Source organism: Aspergillus saccharolyticus, assembly GCF_003184585.1.
Source record: "Aspergillus saccharolyticus JOP 1030-1 unplaced genomic scaffold BP01scaffold_6, whole genome shotgun sequence".
NCBI lineage: Eukaryota > Fungi > Ascomycota > Eurotiomycetes > Eurotiales > Aspergillaceae > Aspergillus > Aspergillus saccharolyticus.
In genome coordinates, this window is record NW_020290616.1 from 17,783 (window position 1) to 35,303 (window position 17,521).

The 17,521-nt window shown below is 49.9% G+C and overlaps 3 protein-coding genes across 3 annotated transcripts; 1 reads left to right on the forward strand and 2 right to left on the reverse strand.

Annotated features, from left to right (window-relative positions):
* Positions 1–310: 310 nt before the first annotated feature.
* Positions 311–1,557, forward strand: BP01DRAFT_354177 (dihydrodipicolinate synthase family protein). The gene has a single exon (XM_025574368.1). It carries the CDS (start codon positions 551–553, stop codon positions 1,487–1,489), a length of 939 nt encoding a protein of 312 aa, XP_025433643.1. The 5' UTR covers positions 311–550; the 3' UTR covers positions 1,490–1,557.
* An 834-nt stretch (positions 1,558–2,391) lies between these two features.
* Positions 2,392–4,832, reverse strand: zfpA (putative C2H2 finger domain protein). The gene is made up of 3 exons (XM_025570975.1): positions 4,823–4,832; positions 4,029–4,696; positions 2,392–3,971 (listed from the first exon to the last, which is right to left on the reverse strand). The coding sequence occupies exons 2-3, from the start codon at positions 4,594–4,596 to the stop codon at positions 2,503–2,505; spliced, it is 2,037 nt and encodes a 678-aa protein (XP_025433644.1). The 5' UTR covers positions 4,597–4,696; positions 4,823–4,832; the 3' UTR covers positions 2,392–2,502.
* Positions 4,833–7,983: 3,151 nt separating this feature from the next.
* BP01DRAFT_408923 (uncharacterized protein) lies at positions 7,984–8,754 on the reverse strand (the record flags this gene model as incomplete). The annotated part of the gene is made up of 3 exons (XM_025578838.1): positions 7,984–8,013; positions 8,183–8,296; positions 8,371–8,754. Coding segments are annotated over 3 exons (528 nt in total), but the record flags the coding sequence as incomplete, so codon positions are not given.
* Positions 8,755–17,521: the final 8,767 nt, after the last annotated feature.

Here is a 17,521-nt window from a genome sequence, read left to right on the forward strand (position 1 = left end):
AGCTTAGTATGCGACCCCCTCATCACCGACATGGATCCTCCTCACATCTGCTTCTCCGCTCCCAGCTGCGGGCGTAGGAACTGCTCGCACATGTTTCCGAGGATGAACGTGGGGGAGATTCTCCAGTGGCTTATATACGGAGTAGGTGAAGCCTCTTTTCCGCCCTGATTGCCCTCGTTTCCTTCATTCGATCATAATTGTGCAAACCTTACAGGAGGAAATCCACTCCCCCCCCCCCCGCGCTGTAGCCTCTTCGAGTGGGGGAGAACGTGGGGGTGGATGGAGAAGCAGAGGGCGATCAGAGCTTCATTCAATCCAATGATCCTCAAGTCAGTGAGTTCTTCCCCTCCACCCCTCATTTACTTATATATGCTCTTTTGTCCCTCTCTCTTTCTCTCTCTCTGTCCCTCCCTCTCTCTTTCCCAACATATTTGCCACACTAGCGGTAGTCTACTGCTTCATCCCCTTATTCCCTGCAATCCACCATTTCACCTAGCTTATAGAACAAAAGATATCAACCAAGCTTCGTCCTCGTCCATCACAGTCCATCATGGCCCGCACTTCTCGCCCACTCACGCCTGGAATTTATGTCCCAACCGTCGCCTTCTTTGGCCCTGACGAAGACCTAGATATTCCCACCGTCGAGCAGCACGCCGCCTACCTCGCTCAATCCGGCGTCACCGGTCTTGTCGTGCAAGGCAGCAATGGCGAAGCGGTTCATCTCTCACGTGAAGAACGAAACGAGATCACAGCGGCCACCCGTAGAGCGCTCGATGCCAATGGCGCCTCCTCCAAGCCCCTAATCGTCGGCACCGGCGCCGCATCCACCCGGGAAACTATTCAACTGTGCAAGGACGCTGCGGCCGCTGGCGGTGACTACGTTCTTGTTCTTCCGCCCTCCTATTACAAATCACTCCTCACGACTGAGACCCTTCGCGAGCACTTCCGACTGGTGGCCGCGGCCTCGCCGATCCCCGTTCTTATCTACAACTTCCCCGGTGCCTCGTCGGGGCTCGACCTGACCTCGGACGACATTCTTGCCCTAGCGGACCATCCCAATATCGTCGGCGTCAAGCTCACTTGCGGTAACACGGGCAAGCTGGCTCGCATCGCCGCGCAGGCTAAGCCAGGCTTTCTGACCTTTGGGGGCTCCGCCGACTTCACCCTTCAGACCCTCGTAGCCGGCGGCGACGGCATCATCGGCGGTGTCGCCAACCTGATCCCCCGCGCCTGCGTTCGCGTCTTCGACCTGTACCGCGCCGGACAAGTTGAGGAGGCCCAGCATCTCCAGGCCGTCGTCGCCCGTGCGGACTGGCATGCTATCCAGGGCGGATTCGTGGCCGTCAAGAGCGCCCTGCAGACCTACCGCGGGTATGGTGCCCTGCCCCGCCGGCCGTGTGTCGTGCCGAACGAAGACCAGGTGACGGCACTGAAAGAGTCGTTTGCCGAGAGTATGGAACTGGAGAGGCAGTTGGAGAAACATGCTTAGGCAAAGAGCATGCTAGCTAGTCAAACAAAGGTTTTACTCCGTAGTATGTTTCATGAATTCACGCAAAGCAATCCTTCTTCCTTCTCACCCTCTTAGTCTCTGAACCTCAGGGTACTATATATCACTTCATATCTGAAGTAGGGTTGGAAGTCGCTTGACTTTCTCGGCCAAAACACTTATAATAATGGGCGACCAGCCAGAACTTTCGTCCGGTTCCCCTGCGTAGATCCGACCCAATTAATGATCACTCAGCGGGATCTCGAAATATTCCCCTCCCCCAACAAGACGAAACAGATGAATGAAGGCGAAAAGGAAAAAGGGAAAGCTCCACGGTTGTCGAAACCTCAGCTAGGACTGTCACGCCCCCGACAGGGACTGTACTAAATGTCTTCGCCAATTGTCGCCATGACTCAAGAACTACGATGCATCATTTCTTTAGTGTCCGGGCTCGCATTACGGTCCGATGCACTGACTTTGATTATTTGCCTGACTCAAAAAAGAAATACCATATGTAGAATCTCCTATCTTTTGTGGGGGGGGGGAGGGCGGTGCATACGATAATGCACACTTGGACTGCGCTCATTTCACTAAACAAACAAACAGTGGTATATCTAGAACGACCGAAGTGTCCGGGTTGGCCCTTGAATAGATTGAGATTGGGACACCGATTTTTTTGTTTTTCCTTTTTTCCGCATTTCAGGGTTCCTCAAAAAGACCCTCGGGCCAGCCTTGGGTTGCTGCTATTCAGCCATCGGCATATATATAAATATGAAAGTAGTAGTACAACATGATTGAAAACATGGAGCCGGCGCTTGAGAATTGGGGCTCAAAGAATCATCGTGCAGATCAATGGTATCAGTCAAGGGAATTTTCCAGAATCACTTAGGTGGAACAACAAATATCAATCCGATCGCTTTCCGAAAGACACAGGTACGCAATGCTGAGACTGTAACAAGAAACGAAAAAGAAACAGAATACAGGACAGAAGGGCATACAGAATATATCCAAGCATTTCAGGGCATTAACTCGTCGAGGTCGAAATAATGGTCCTCATGCGCATAGGCAACATCGGGCAAGGGAATGGCTGGTTGACCGATCAATTGCGTTGAGGGGCCGCTGAGCCACGGCCCGCGCTCTTCGTCGTTGGCACTCAGCACGCCCTCAGCGCGCTTCAAAGTCTCGACGTCTAGGTCGGTCACGTATGCCTCCCGGTTGGTGCCGTCCCCGGCACCACCCGGGAGCTTGAGTCTGACTTCGAACTCGTTATCAAGCATCATCTCATCCTTCCATAGACGGCGTTGGCCGTCGAAGACACAGAGGACGCGCTTCTTGGTTTTAATACTGCTGCTAGGACAGCCCCACGATTGGGGGTATCGGTCCCGGTTGTTCCGCCGCTTGGTCGCCGTTGCACGCATCTTATTGCTGACCGAGGGTTTACTGACAGCATTGCCGCTGCCCAGAATGACGCGAGCAGTACCGACAACGGGATTGCTTCGGGGGACCTTGAGGAGGTTCTTCGCCAATTGCTGATTGGTGCTCTCGTAGAAGTCTTCGTCGTCATCATTTTCATCGCTGTATCGAACTACGGTGCCAGCCGTGTCGAGCAGCATGTGTTTCTCCATAGTCTTCTGCACCTCTTCATCGGCCTCAACCTCGGCAAGCCGCTTCTGGTTGATGGCTTCGCTAGGCTCCTCTTGTTGCACCACACGAAGCACACAGTCATCCAGGTGCTCGTAGAAGTCTTGTGCGTTGCTGAAGGTGATAGAACATGTGGAACACTTGCCCGTAGCCTCTTGGCTATGCATTGACGCGTTCTTGGTGGTCAATGCCACAGGGGTTCGCTTGCGGCAGTTTGGTGGCGTCTGCTCAACCCCGTGCACTGAAGTGAGGTGACGTTTGAAGACATCGGCCCGGTTAAAACTTTTTTCGGCGGGTGATCCGGATCCAGGGCAGAATCCGCAGACCATCGTACCCTTATAGTGGGTGAGGGTGTGTCGGTTCTTGTCGTACTTGCGTGCAAAGCCCTTAATGTGGTACTCGCATGTTGCAATTGGACACTTCTCGGGTCTCTCGGATTTGTGGGTAAGCATGTGGGCCTTGAGGTCCTTAAAAACTCGTCCACAATCAGGCTGCGGGCATCGACCCTTCTCCTTCGTGTCGTCATCCAACTCGGAGTGGCTTGATGCCGGGCTTGACTGGGACTGGCGAGACTGAATTGAAGTCACAGATGACCTTCGCTGATAAGCAGGGACAGGGAGGGAACGAGGAGCGGAGGAAAATGGTGAAGCAGCCGAGAATTCAGCTTGCTGTTGTGTAAGCGGCTGCGTCGTGGGGTAGGTCTCCTCAAGCTGGTAGTGAGATGGATTGGGAGATAGAGGGAAGAAGCTGTCCTGGACGACCATGTAGTCGGACGGCTCAGAGAAGGAGATGGCGGGGGGCGAAAGATGGCATTGTTGGGAAGTAGGCTGAATTACTGAAGGATCTGTCCAGGACTCATAGTCAGCACAAGCATACCCTTGATCTGGGCATAGGCACTGACCGACGCAGCCTCCGAGCCACTTCTTTGGGGAGAAAGCATCCGTGTCCGTGACTCCACCATAATAGTCGCTAGGAAAGAATTCGCCCATAACAGCATCGGCAAGTCCCAAGCCGTTAGTAGTGTGAATCCAGTCCTCTTGAAAGGGAAGGGCTGTTCCTGAGTGAGGCGATCCTGCGGCTGAGGATGAAGCACTCGCAATTGAGGGTCCAGAGGCAGTAGAGAGACCGGGGATGAAGAGGTCAGCGGAGAGAGGGAGGGAAGGAGGCGTGAGGGGCATCAGAGGGAAGTTTGCAGTCTTGGGCAGAGGAGCGAAAGCGTCCGAGTACATGGAAGAAGCATCATAATAGGTTGGTTGCAACGAGGTGGAAGCATCAAGTGTCTGTCCATAATCACACATGCCATCCATCGGGAAGGCGAAAGGGTCAATCAGAGCGGTCTCCATTGTGAGATTTGGGACATAGGCCGTCTGCCGTTGTCTGGAAGCATCAAGTGTCAACATCTTCTTGTTGTCGGTGAATTGGGCCGGGCAAAGAAGCACAAAATCGGTAAAATCTCCTTGGTTCTGCATGTCGTGTCGGCAAGTTCGACAAGGGTGCGCAGTAGCCGGTGTGGCGTGCAGGCCGTAGATGCGGCAGCTAGAATGAAGTAACGAAGAGCGGACAATAAACCTGCAGGCAGATTGAATCAGTTTGAGGATCATGATATTGCGGGTCTCATTCTGAATGACGGTTGGGTTTCAGGGTGAAAGAGGTATATGCTATGGGGCCGGACCGCGGCCGGGCGGGGGGACCTACGATTCTTGATGGTGTTTCCTTGAATGCGACAGAATGTAGACCTGTGTGGGTGCAATGCGCAAATTTGGTCCGAGGATGCACGACAACAGGCAAGGTGGCTGGTGCTCAGGAAGGAGGTGTCTATGCCCGGACTATGCCAACAGATTCTGAGAGAGAGAGAGAGAGAGAGAGAGAGCCAAAGGTAGATCCGGAAGGGAGGGAGTATTTGTGCGTGTGTGATCGTGTGTGTGAGAGGGTGAGAGGGAGAGAAAGAAAAAAGTAAACAATGATATAGTTTACAAAAGAAAGTTGACGAGGGATGGAGGGAGTCAAAGCATTGTTAAATGTTATGTGATTGCTGGCCCTACGAAAAAGGTCGAATGCTACTATTTAGTATTTACACTCATAGTGGATAAGCCTTGTTGGGGGGGGAGGAAAAGGAACTAGGATTGACCAACTACTGCGCACAAACTGAGGAACCACGCTAAAAAAGACCACGACCTTTCATAGTATACACTATACACGATAGGACAGGGAAGTCATTTTTTAGCGCGCATCGAAAATGACTGGGGTGGGTGTGGGTTTGGGGGTGGTGGGTGTGGGTGTGCATGTCTAGACGATGATGATACCGCCGATGATGATGATGGTGATGGTGGGGTGGATGATGGATGAGGGAGGGTGGAGACAAAAAGAAAAGGAAAGGAAAGGAAAAAAAAGGGAAATGAAAATAAAAATAAAAAGAGAAAATAAAAAAGAAAAAGAATAAGAAAAAAGGACACCGAATAGGCCAAGCAAACCGTGTAGTAAACTGTAAAGTAAAGTAAACTAAAGTAAAGTTGGTTCTGTGTGCTGTATATAATACATTCCTTCATATTACATAGTCAAGTCACTAAAGTAACAGGGGTAATTGACAAGAAGGGTGGGTGGAGATCGCCGGGCAGCAAAAGCAAAGCAGCGAAAAGCAGGGGCAGGGCAGCCAGTGAACCGAGCCTGGTATTTTTGGCTCGATACTCGATACGCCCTAGTTACCGCTAAGCCTGCACTGCACTGCACTGCCTGACTAGAACATTGGGCTAGGTTTGGCGATCGACTGCACCAAGAAGATGTCATTGAGGATCCTATGAGATTTGTTTGATTTTGTCAAGTTTCAAAGCAGTCATTCTCGACTTCCCTCTCCCCTTTACCAACCCTGACCCGTGCCTGTTACCTGGTTGTGTGTAGATCATTGCTTCCTTCAAGTTAGTTGTTCTGTGGATAGGGTCGGGAAATCTCGATTGATAATCGGGGGATCTGAACAAGTTTCGTAAGCGGGTTAGGGAGATTTCTTTTCCGGGGTTCCAGGCATCAAGAACGAAGTGACAAAAGAAAGAAGAGGAAAGAGAAAAGGAGAGGGAAAAAACTTCCATATTGAAAGGGAATGAGACCCACCAAGATGGAGATAAAATCGACTTGTCCAAAACCTCCAATCTTGTCTCTCCCCTTTCACCACCACTCCGTATTACAGAGTGGTCTTGGGTCATTTCCCAAGCCAGTCCCCCATGCAATCTATATTTTATGCTTAATTGGAGATCTTATTATTTACCTATTGTTTCGACCGTGAATTCTTGACTCACCTCTTTTTCTAGCTTGGGGTCCGAACCAGTTTCGAGATGTTATTGGCGCTATAATCAATTCAACCAACAAGCATATCAGGAGGGAGAAAAATGACATAGACATGAGTCGGTGAGAGCCATTTTTTTTTTGCCTGTAGACAGTACGGAGAGACACACGGGGTCGCCGGACTTGGGTGCGGGTTTGACATTCGTATCCGCATTTTTCTGTCGGTAAGTCCGTGAGTGGCACAGATCCATGAGAGTTTTAGTCTCGTTCCTTCACAAGAGCTTGGCTAAGCCGATGGCCCGTTTAGCTCGAGGGACACAGCCTTTGAGCGACTGCGCCATTGGCTGGATTTAAACTATTTCTGACATCTCCGCGCTCTGGTCGGCTCTGGATTTAAATGTTATTCTATGATGGTGAGGAGAGAGGGAGAGAGACAAAGAAAGCATCTTCATCGTACTGGTAAACCGTATGGTACGGCCCGTCCGACGTCCACGTCCATTTCATACACACTTCTTGCTCAACTTCCAGAGCACGGAGTAGATTGGCAAGGACTCCCGTCATACAAGACTCTGGTGTCATCTATCTGAATCTGTTATTCTCCCCCGTGATTGACCTGTCAATCCTTATTTTTACATCCCAGATTTGCGGAACACAGCGCAGGCACATCGTCCCGTCAATTCGGGTCAGACTGTCAGATCATCCTCACTCCACTACTCCTTATTAGGATAAGTACTGAGGCATGACTGCAGTCCAAGGGATGATCCAGAAATGGGCTAGCCGCAGCACTAGGGCAAAAGATCTCGGCCTTGGCCGTCAAGTCCGAGTACAATTCGCCAAACTCATGGCCCTGTTGACGATCTTAGTTTCAGCTCCACCCCGTCACAAAGAAAACGTGCATCTCGGATCCTGGACGGTCCATTGGTTGACCGGGAAGGATGCTGAAATGTAGCGTCATTAGCTTGACCTGACGAGGAAACCAATCAGCATTCGGTGAGTGAGTGCGCTTCCGAAATCCGGGACGTGGGACGGCGGAGATCAATCGCTTGAGCCCAATATGGATGATTGATTCATTACTAGGTACGTACTCTCTTCCTCAGAGCCGCAACAAGCTCTCTGTATTGGTATTGGTCTGACAGTGAGTCGAAGGATCCTCCGTCACAGTCATGGGGTCACATGCTCATCCGGATTCTTCTGGGCGGGGCTCAACCCGACTCATTTGGTGAGAACTCGATATGACTACTACTACTACTACAACTACTACTACAATGCAGTCTCCCCAAGGTACAGCCTCCTTGTCAATATCACTGAGTCTGGGCAAAATAGAATCAACAAAAGAATGATATCATTGAAATGACATCATGCTGGCAAGCATGGCGCATGTTACTGTGTACGGAGTAGATACGGAGTTCTAAGAGTTGGGGATGCGGGCCTAGTGTGGCTCAGCTGGAGTGCTGCAGACTGACAGTCCGGAAAGCGGCACCCAAACAGTGACCTCTGGGAAACGCTATGATGATGCAATTGACAATAGTAGAATCCTAGTATGAGGAGCCAAACAACAATAACCAGGAATCACCCTGTAGCCCTTAGGGGTACCATAGCCCTGGGACCTGATCCTGCAAGATAAAACTTAGGTATTGTCCAGAGAGCGACCGAAGGGAATGGACTGGTATTGCCTATAGCAGGTACACTACGGAGACGGAGTGAACAGTCTGCACTCTGCACTCTGCAGAGCTGCCAAGCATGCATGTGCAGGAAGCCACACACATGCTTTGTAGTACCTACATCACCAGCATCGTCACTATCATATTCGTGATCCCAAACCGAGCGGATGTGTTGCCGACGCTCTCCTCCGAGAGTGCAGGGACGGTCGGTGAAGATCGTGCCATTGATACCGAACTAGCGCCACATACAGAGTTGAGCCACACCCCTAGAGCCTATAGCGTGGCAGTCGGCGGATCTCCCCGCCTTACCATTGGAAGATCCCCGTGCATGACGGGCTCTGGGATCCCAACTTGAGGCGCAGCCAGCATGTTTCTCACCGCTTGATCGCGAATGGACCCATCGCTCCCCGGGAAAAGGGGGGCACTTTTCCAGGAAATCTGAAACCGTAGGGGAGAATCCGTAGCCCAGTAAGATTCACCACAAGACGACGCACCAGCCCCCAGAGCCAGCAGAAAGGCCCAAAAAAAAAGCATGCCCCATCCATGCATCTCGAGCCTGTCAAGGTAGGACGCTAGAACACCATCGACGTTTCTATACGAGGTTGTTGAGCAGAGAATCCTTGTCTTTACGTTATTAACCCCCTTTATTATTAATGACAACAAACAGTCTAGCAGTACGGGATAGATACTGTGTCTTTCGAACCATACGATGGTCTCTCGTCTCGGTCTTGCCCGAAGTTCAGACTTGACTACTGTAACCACCAGGGACCGCCAAGCGTCTTGGTAGACAGTCTAGACACCATCACTAACTACAGTTGACCACCTGTTGACCACCATCTCTCTTCTAATTCTCAACCCTATCGCTCGTAAATTTTGGTTGACCCAAAAATACAGAAAGAGGATGACATTGCGGGGCGGGAATCTCAGCCTGCCTTCCAGGCTAATTTTGTGCTTGTTGAGCCCCTTCTCTCTCCCCTATCAGCCATGTCGAACCTGAAACATTCCAGAAATCGCTCGTTGCAGTCTCTGTACTCGGCGTGCATGTCAAATTTCCTGAGCTGCAGATCTGAAACGTAAGTTTAGTGGGCTTGCTTGAGCATCGCCTGATCTGCCTCCAGAGTATCATCGCAATCATTGATAGCCGAGAGACCAAAAATAGTCATCTCTGAATAACTAACTAGTTAGACCCCTAAAGGTTTAGTAATCGCCTAGGTGAGTAGACCCGAGCTCTGAGATGAGTGGACCACAACGGATGTGTCCGTGAACATCGACACGAGGTCCACGGTCACTCAGGCACTGTCCGAGAGTATGACAGCTGCCAACTCGGACAATTCTTATCCAGCACGTGGCATTGACGCCTTGCTAACCGCAGTGGTAACTTAAATGATCCACGGGCAGGTCTGAAATTTATGCTGTCAGATACCGACCGTCCCCCTGTCCTCATACTCAGTGAGATGCTTAAGGGTATGACGAGGGGCCCGGAAATGCATCACCTCGCTTCGTTTGTACAGAAGGAGCCTAGCAGCTGTTTTTCTGCTGGATAGCATTTGACTCTATAATCCCTGGTGATATTTTCTGGGCAATCTTATATTGGAGCCCGACATTTTTCGCGCAAGGGAGGCTGTGTGTCTCATGTATATTTGCCCATGATTTTGAGGTGATCTATCAATCTGTGGGCAGAATATGGGGCCCTAATCACCCGGTAGATCACCATTGCCCTTGAGAGAGACTAGCCTTTGCTCTACAGACATTATATTACAGCAGTAAATGCCAAATTTGTCAAAAGAAGGTAACTCATCCCTGTCTTTCATGTGTTTGAGCACCCAGCAAACCACTATTTACAATACCACGAGTCTAGATCTAAGATGGTTGAGAATGGATAGAGTGTCTTATCTCACCTTATCCTTCTTCGCAAGCATGCATGCATGATGCTAGGAGTCAAAGGGCTTCTAGAAAGAAAAGGCTGCAAGTACTGTACCTGAGATTGACAAGGTACAGGTGATTTTCAGAGTATCACCTTTTCACTTATCAATCGCTGGTTGCATACGAGGAAACACCAACAGCGGAGCATTGTGTTGCCTGTACACTGGCCATGTATGGACTGAAACATGGGCAATAAGAAAAGCAATAGCAGCCTAGTCTACGGAGTACCCATGCCAGATCTCCTCACCCACTTAAACGCCTACTTCTTCAATATAGCAGGACAAGGACAATCCGGCCTTCCCGACCGTGCTCGAACCGTCTCCTTCGATTGCTGTCATTATGACAGATAGTCCCATTCAACTGTACTGTGAATCCCGGCCCCCAATTACCATTACGGTAACCCATCTTATCACTGAATATAGTTAGGGGTAATATAAGTTATAGGGGGTTGGTTAGTGTCGAAGGGACAGCACAAAACACAGGGATTCTGGATTATTAATGATGGCGGAATCCGACCCGACACAACCAAACCAAATCTGACAGACGGACAAGCGCCAGAGCGCAAGGCTATTTTTACTAGTTGGTGTTACATGGACTAGTAGCCCGGGCTAAAGATAGCATAATTGTGATCGAGAAATGAAGAGACTAGAGTCGGTAAGTTAGCAGCTGTTTTGTCTCACGCGCTTGTGTGATACTTCTTTGCTTTCGTTGTTGGGAATCCGCGTCAAACGACATCTAGTCAAGCGCTGGGATGCTGACCCCTCAGGCATCAATGTGGACTCGCGCGTCGAATCGTTCAAGGAAGGCTTCCAGAATATCTGTCTTACCGCTGTTGAAACTGGCGTGAAACGTCAAAGGAATGTGTTGATCTCTGGAGAATAGAGCTAATCTTGGCTTCTTGAGGTTCACTAATAGATACGATTGAAAGGGCGTGCGAAATGGGGAATCTGGCCAGACACTACTGTGTCATTTACAACAATTGAGTCTCCCCAAATCTCTCTCCTGGCAAAAGATTTGTCAGGCCGATACAGTTCGATCATTGGATCCGGTTGCGGGTGAGAAGAATCCCCCCCGTCCATACTCAGACTGACGATCGCTTAATTTTAAGTGTCGGATTAGTCGAAAGGAATAGATTGAGGGGAGGGCCACCATATAGACTTTTAAGTGGGCATTTTGACAGCTGCTCAACTAGAGTCGGGGAGATGCTGTAAGTGGGCCGCGATGCCATGGATCAGGCTTGCCCCACGTTCCCCCGTCACATTGTGTAAGTGTGTACTCCGTATACCTCACCTATTCGTACTCGTAGTACCACCCCGTCCTGATCTTCCCTCTATTCCGGGTTCCTAATCATTCAAATGAAATGAATGATATAATCAAACTGGACTGAAAGAAGCTCCACCATCTTTGCTGCTAACACAGTCTAAAATTCGCCCTGGGATCATAGTGCTCACTGCTCGGAAGGTCCGGAGTCGAGCGGGGAGACCTCGCTGGAGCAATTGGCGGATCATAATTGGCAGCCTGGAATACCACTCTGGAAGAATGATCGCGTCTACTAGTGCTGCCCACTCGCTGGGGTCGAGGCAATCTATTTTAGATTGTCCTTTATTAAAATGGATCGGGTCGTAATTAGGATTGGCAGCTAGTAGGATCACAGGGGAACTTCATTCGTCTGCGCGGAATCTGATTGGCACGACAATATTCCTAAAAGGGGCAAAAGGTAAATAAATAGTATATACTTGCTCGTGAGGAGATTGTCCGTAGCGCGAACTGATTCTGGTCGTTGTCTGGAGGAGGAGGGTCATCGATACATCTGTGCTACAGCTACAGGTTTACCTGTCAGATGTCGGGGGTGGAAGCGGGGACCCATGATCGGGCTTCAACTTAACCAAATTTGCTATGACTTAGTGTCTCCGACACTTTGCACTTCATCTTACTCGTCGTGATCTCCTAGTAAGTGGGTTTTCTACCTTATCTCCATGTTGTTCCTTGGGTGCCTGGCTAGTTAAGGACAAACCCCGGCCTTTGGTTGCCTTGAAAGCTCCTTCAGGGGAAATTTCGCCTATAAATCCTCTTCTGGGTAAGATGGCGAACATGATGATATTACATGATTTTGCCCGCTGCATGAGCTTCTGACACCATCTCCACCTTAATTCTGCGGATATCGCGCAGCCCCGTGTGAAAAGTGGCTCTGTTATCTCGTCCGGCAGGATTTTGTCTTTCTCATTTGTGTTCTAGCCAGATCACATCATCGAAGACTTATTCGGATGCCTCAGAGATACTGTAGTCTTTAGGTGCATGATTTGCAGCTCATGTCCCAATCTAGGGAATTACGTGCACAAACTACCCCGTAATGATACGCTGTATGTTCACAGCTCCGCATTGATATCACCCAAAGTAATGCAGCTTGTTTGGCGATCGTCCCATCGATTTGGGACTCTCCGTACAAACACTTACTGGCCTACCAAGGCATGCATACGACTGTGCTTTCTATTTGCTCACGGGGATCGGTGACCACGGGCTTTACTCCTTGGGCGCGGCCCGATCGATCGCCTCCTCACTGGGTCTTGCCGTATTTCTGGTGACGAGGATTACTACTGGCCCTGCACATCATGCACAGACCGTGACCTGGCCAATGAGTAAGTACCTACCGTAGCCGTAGCTTCCCCTCCCCCCAAACGCCTGAGCAAACCTGTACTTAGGTATCGGCAGATCGGCCGCCGCGGGCAGCTATTGATCTTACCGGATATAGATAGCGGCCTGATTAGGCCTGGTGCTGTATCTTCACTCGCCACTCTCATGAGTACTGACAAAGACGTCTTGTTTGTCTGTGTTCTTGCTGTCGTCGCACTTGATTGACTTTCGCTACAACCTGTGTAAGGTATGGAAAAGTGTGTTGGTTTCTCCTTCATTCCGTCCAGAGCAAGAGGGAATATGTGTGACTACTGCGTGGTTTTCGAGACTCGTTACGCGCATCGATAATGTCATTGTGGCACTTGCCGGCCTCAGAGTCAGTGTCACCCACCCACCGCCATGTATGCCATTCAAAGATTGCCATGCATCGCATCTGGCAGATTCTAGATGGGACTCATGGCGACACTATAAAAACCTGATCCGACCATTTTAGTAGTAGGGTAAAAATTGAATCCTAGATTCTCATTGCTTCAGCCCGCGGAAACACTGGATCTCGTTCATAGGTCGAATATTTCTCCTATCGTTGTACAGCCTGAGAAGACAAATCAATAGGGCGTTAGTGGATATGTTACTCAAAGTAAGCAAGATATCTCTGTACATCATTACTCCGTACAATGATCTGATTCGGTAGGACAATCGGCTCCCAAACATTTCCGTCTGTGTGGTCATGCTGATGTGATCCCCTCTGTACATGTCTCCCTCCCCTCCAACGCCCTGCAGGCGCGGATTGCGTAGATCGTTGTACCAAATACCAGGGCCTTGCACAAGCTAGTGAGACTGACTATAGTTATACCATTACGACATGCTCTTCCGATCGCCGATGAGGATCATGCTTTGCGACGGTGCTACCTACATACTTGTCCTAGGGAGAAGTGTCTCACTTCTAATGGTGTACAGTACAGGTATGTGCTCTTCTGTAGGTGTTGTGCCTGATCAGATATTCTCCATCTAGTACCCGGTCGCGCGTCTCCCATAGGTTCTGGTATGCCATGTTGACTCAATTGAAGTGACACGCCGCGTTGTCCAGGGCCACCACGTCAGGGCTGCTGGGACGGATCATTTCCGGTGTCAGTGGAGCAGACTCGACACCAAGTACAGGCAGCGACGAAGCTTAAAACTCTCCCACAGACAGCGGGCGGCAGGAGCCTACAAAGCTCAGATCCAATCTGTTGATACAGGTACCATCTACTATACGTCTGGCTCTTTCGACTCGAGGACCGAGGCCTACGTACGGTAAGACACCCAAGGCACCATACCCGATTGCTTCAGGCTCCCCAGCTACTCTTCTGGACCCTCCAGGCTTAAGCCCCTCCTTCCCGTCTCGCATGTCGATTTCGAGGTCAACTTCGTTCCCAGAGATCTCTACGAGGGTGCAATTTTTCGGCATACGAGGTTAGAGTCTCACAACCATGGCCTGGGCTATAGTGCAATCCTTGATAGGGCAAGGTCTGACTTCGAGATAGAGTTGTTTCGTATCGCGCGAGGGTATAGATAGCTAGTCGTTGGTAATGAGCAATAGTTACAGCACTCGAGGGCCCTGAAAAGGAGGGTGAGGCGCAGCATATTGAATCCACCTAGTAAGTTATTTGATTGCTACTTCCATATGTTCCATGGTAATGCTTCCGTCTTCTAATTTCGGCCGACTCGACCCATGGTCAGGCTTCGAAGTGACATCTTGCCTTTCCACGTCTTCTGGTCATGCTTATCAAACTCAATGCGCACTACACAGGGCCACTGTATGTTGCTATCAGAACCTCGTCTCTAGTGCAAGTTTCTTCAGGGGAGAGAGGCCTATCTAAGCACAGAGCATGCATGCATGAATGCATGCATGACGATTGGTCTCACGTACTATGTATTTTCTGTCGACCCACACCAGTTACGATACTGGTACTGTACGGAGTACAGTACGTGATGCAGAAACACGGGCGCATGCCTTCGCAAAGCTTTTCCAGTGCCTTACGATATGACTGCCGATGAGGTGTGGCTTGAATGGGAATCTACGATTGACTCTGCGGTCTGAACAACCTACAAGATCAGTCACCCAATCCAAGAAAGGGGAAAATAAATAAGCCGAGCCTCGAGTTCGGGCAATGGGATAAAAATCATGCGGCGGGCTAGACCGCTAAACAAAGGTGGATGGAAAAGTGGGACGAATCCTATAAGGAAGAAAATAGAGAAGAACCCCTTCGGTGTCCACTGTCCAGTCCACTGCCCACGAGTCTGGCGAACTCCGATTGTGGATGCCGAGATAGACTGGAGAGGTTCTCGGAACACACAGAGGGCAAGCGAGCGCGGGAGAGGCAGAGCAACTGCTTTAGTACGGCGTACTAAGGTATTACTTGAGTTAACTAGCGTGTTTTCGTCAAAGTACTGTACTTTACAGCATGGGGGTGGGCGGTGTCACCCGGGTGTATTTAACTAAAGAACCCCTGCCCTGTGGAACGGATGGAGTCCCTTTCCCCTCCTTCTCTCTCTTCCTCTCTCTTTTAATCGCTCCCCGCTTGGACTGTTATGAAGGCTTTGATTTGAACACTGTGGGAGAATCAAACTAAACCCTGGCCGAGGAGAGACTAGCTAGGCGTTCTGTTCTATTTACTCTTAGGTCAACTCGTGGTAATTGAAGGGTAGCGAATCTGAAGGATCTGCCGTTGCGGGCCTATGTAAGATACCTTACCTTGGTTGTCTTTCGGCATCCCCGAACCATAAGTTGGCTAAGAAGAAGCTAACCACAAGTCCGGAGATCATCCCCCTGGCCGGGCCCCATTTGATATCAACCAATATTGTAATTAGCTTAGGAGTCAAGATCATGGGCCAGTAAAGCATAGAAAAAAGGTTCATAGCAACCGGTCAGCGGGTGAGCCTCGAAGCGAGGACATACAACCTTATTACTGACGTGAGTTTTGTCCTTGAAGGGGGCTCTTCTAATTCTGTCCTGATTTTCGCGATTCAGCACCGGCCATCGCGTAGTCTGAATCCAAGAACAAATACAAAAGGTCCCGTAAACAAGATTTTCTTGTCTGCTAACAGTTTTGGCAGGCACTAGGGTCAGATACCAATGCTGTCAACGGGACAATGGGAGTTAGTCTATAGGACTCTGTTTCCCCTTATCGTTCAATACATGCAATCCCTTCTAATGCATACTTATTGTTAGTCTCAACAGTAGAAGGTTAAAAGGAAACAGAAAGATACAGCGAGGAAAGCATTAAAGGGATCATGGATATTTTACGGCGCAATGAACAGTTTCTGCGATAAGGTACTGTCAAAGCTTGGCTAAATTTAAGGTCAAATAAATAGGACGAATTCGGAAGATCCAGCTACCAGCATTAGGTGAAGATAAGAAGCGATGGAGGGTCTGGGGTCTAGGGATGAAGAGCATCGAGGGGGAATGTGGGCGTATCGTTTGCCACAATGGATCCGGGCACTGCGCAGCGAACGACCTGAATACCCCAGGGACTCGGCTCGCTTAGCTTTGAAATGAAGAGACTTATCATTATGTTCAGTCGTCGGCCGAAAGTAACTTAATCTGTTCACTTTGCCCCCAAACGTCCCGGGACCGAGTTTCCCCTTCCTGCACTGACTTCTGGGCCCCGGGGCCCCGATGCTAGGTGGAAATCACGACCGACTGGCTGGGTGGCCCTCCTCCATCCGTTTAAGCCACGCAGCTGTCAACACCACGAGGTCTTTTAGACTCGCGAAGTTGGGGAGCGAATGGGGATTCAGGGGAAGCGAGCCTGAAGCGGCAGAACAAACATTGTATCTTGTGGTTTTTTTCCCCTTTGGTTCTCACGCTTTCCCTGGGCCGATGGTACTCAATTAAATTCAACGATTGGAATACCTACTGTCACTGCTTTACGACTTTGAAATTACTGTTTCCGAGATTGTGGTGGGCAAGGGGGTAGACAAACTCGCATCACCCTCCTTAGTTATCAATAAGGATAAACCATAACTCCTCCCATGATGTCGGCTGCACCGATCGGACATGATAGGCATGGGGGGTAAGGAGGAGAAAGGCTTGATCATACTCCACGAGGGCGATTCGTTTGTGGGGAGAGGGGAAAGTGTTGCGTTTTCTCTGCACTTGCTCTGCAAGAGAAAGTGGCGCTAGATGGTTGAGCACAATGTTTTTGACGATTTCACGAAGTCAGATCACGAACTTTCAAGAGGACAAGGTAGAGTAACTCCCCAGGGAAACATCATCAAGTGTCAAGGTCTCTGTACTGTACCTCATGCATTGGTGGGCTCGTATACCACAGATGGTGGGTTGGAGCAATGTTGCGTTAGCATCAAAGTCATACAAAGAGCCTCATACAGAACAACTTAACATTGATGCAGACCACGTCACTTCCAGCTGGGGAAGACATGACTGAGCTTACCCTATCCTTGCACTGCAACACTGGTTGTTGCATGCAACGGCAGATGCCGAACCACGGCTCTCATTTCACGGCGCAGAACATGCAAGCCCCGGCGCATATATTCAAGGCTCAATTGATCGAAGAAGAGTATCGAGAATCAGCATCCTTTTTGTTTTCCTTGCAAGTTGGTTACCTAAATACGGATGATGATGAAAACAAAATAGAGAAAAAGAATTTAAGAATGGGATTTGCGGGGTCCACTTGTCACATCCGGAGGTGTCAGTCTAACAGTCGTCTACACATAGTTTGGGTAACACATGGCCAAAGGATTAACCCCGGTAAACGTGGCCTGGCATGAAAATTCCTAAGTGGGAACCCACCTCCCCCCCTCCCCTGGCCGCGCCGACAGGCAGAAAAGGATCAAGGAATGCACGAGCCATACTTGTTAGGGTAAAGTGCACTGGGGAGGTGGGCAGAGGCTGGCTGAACAATTC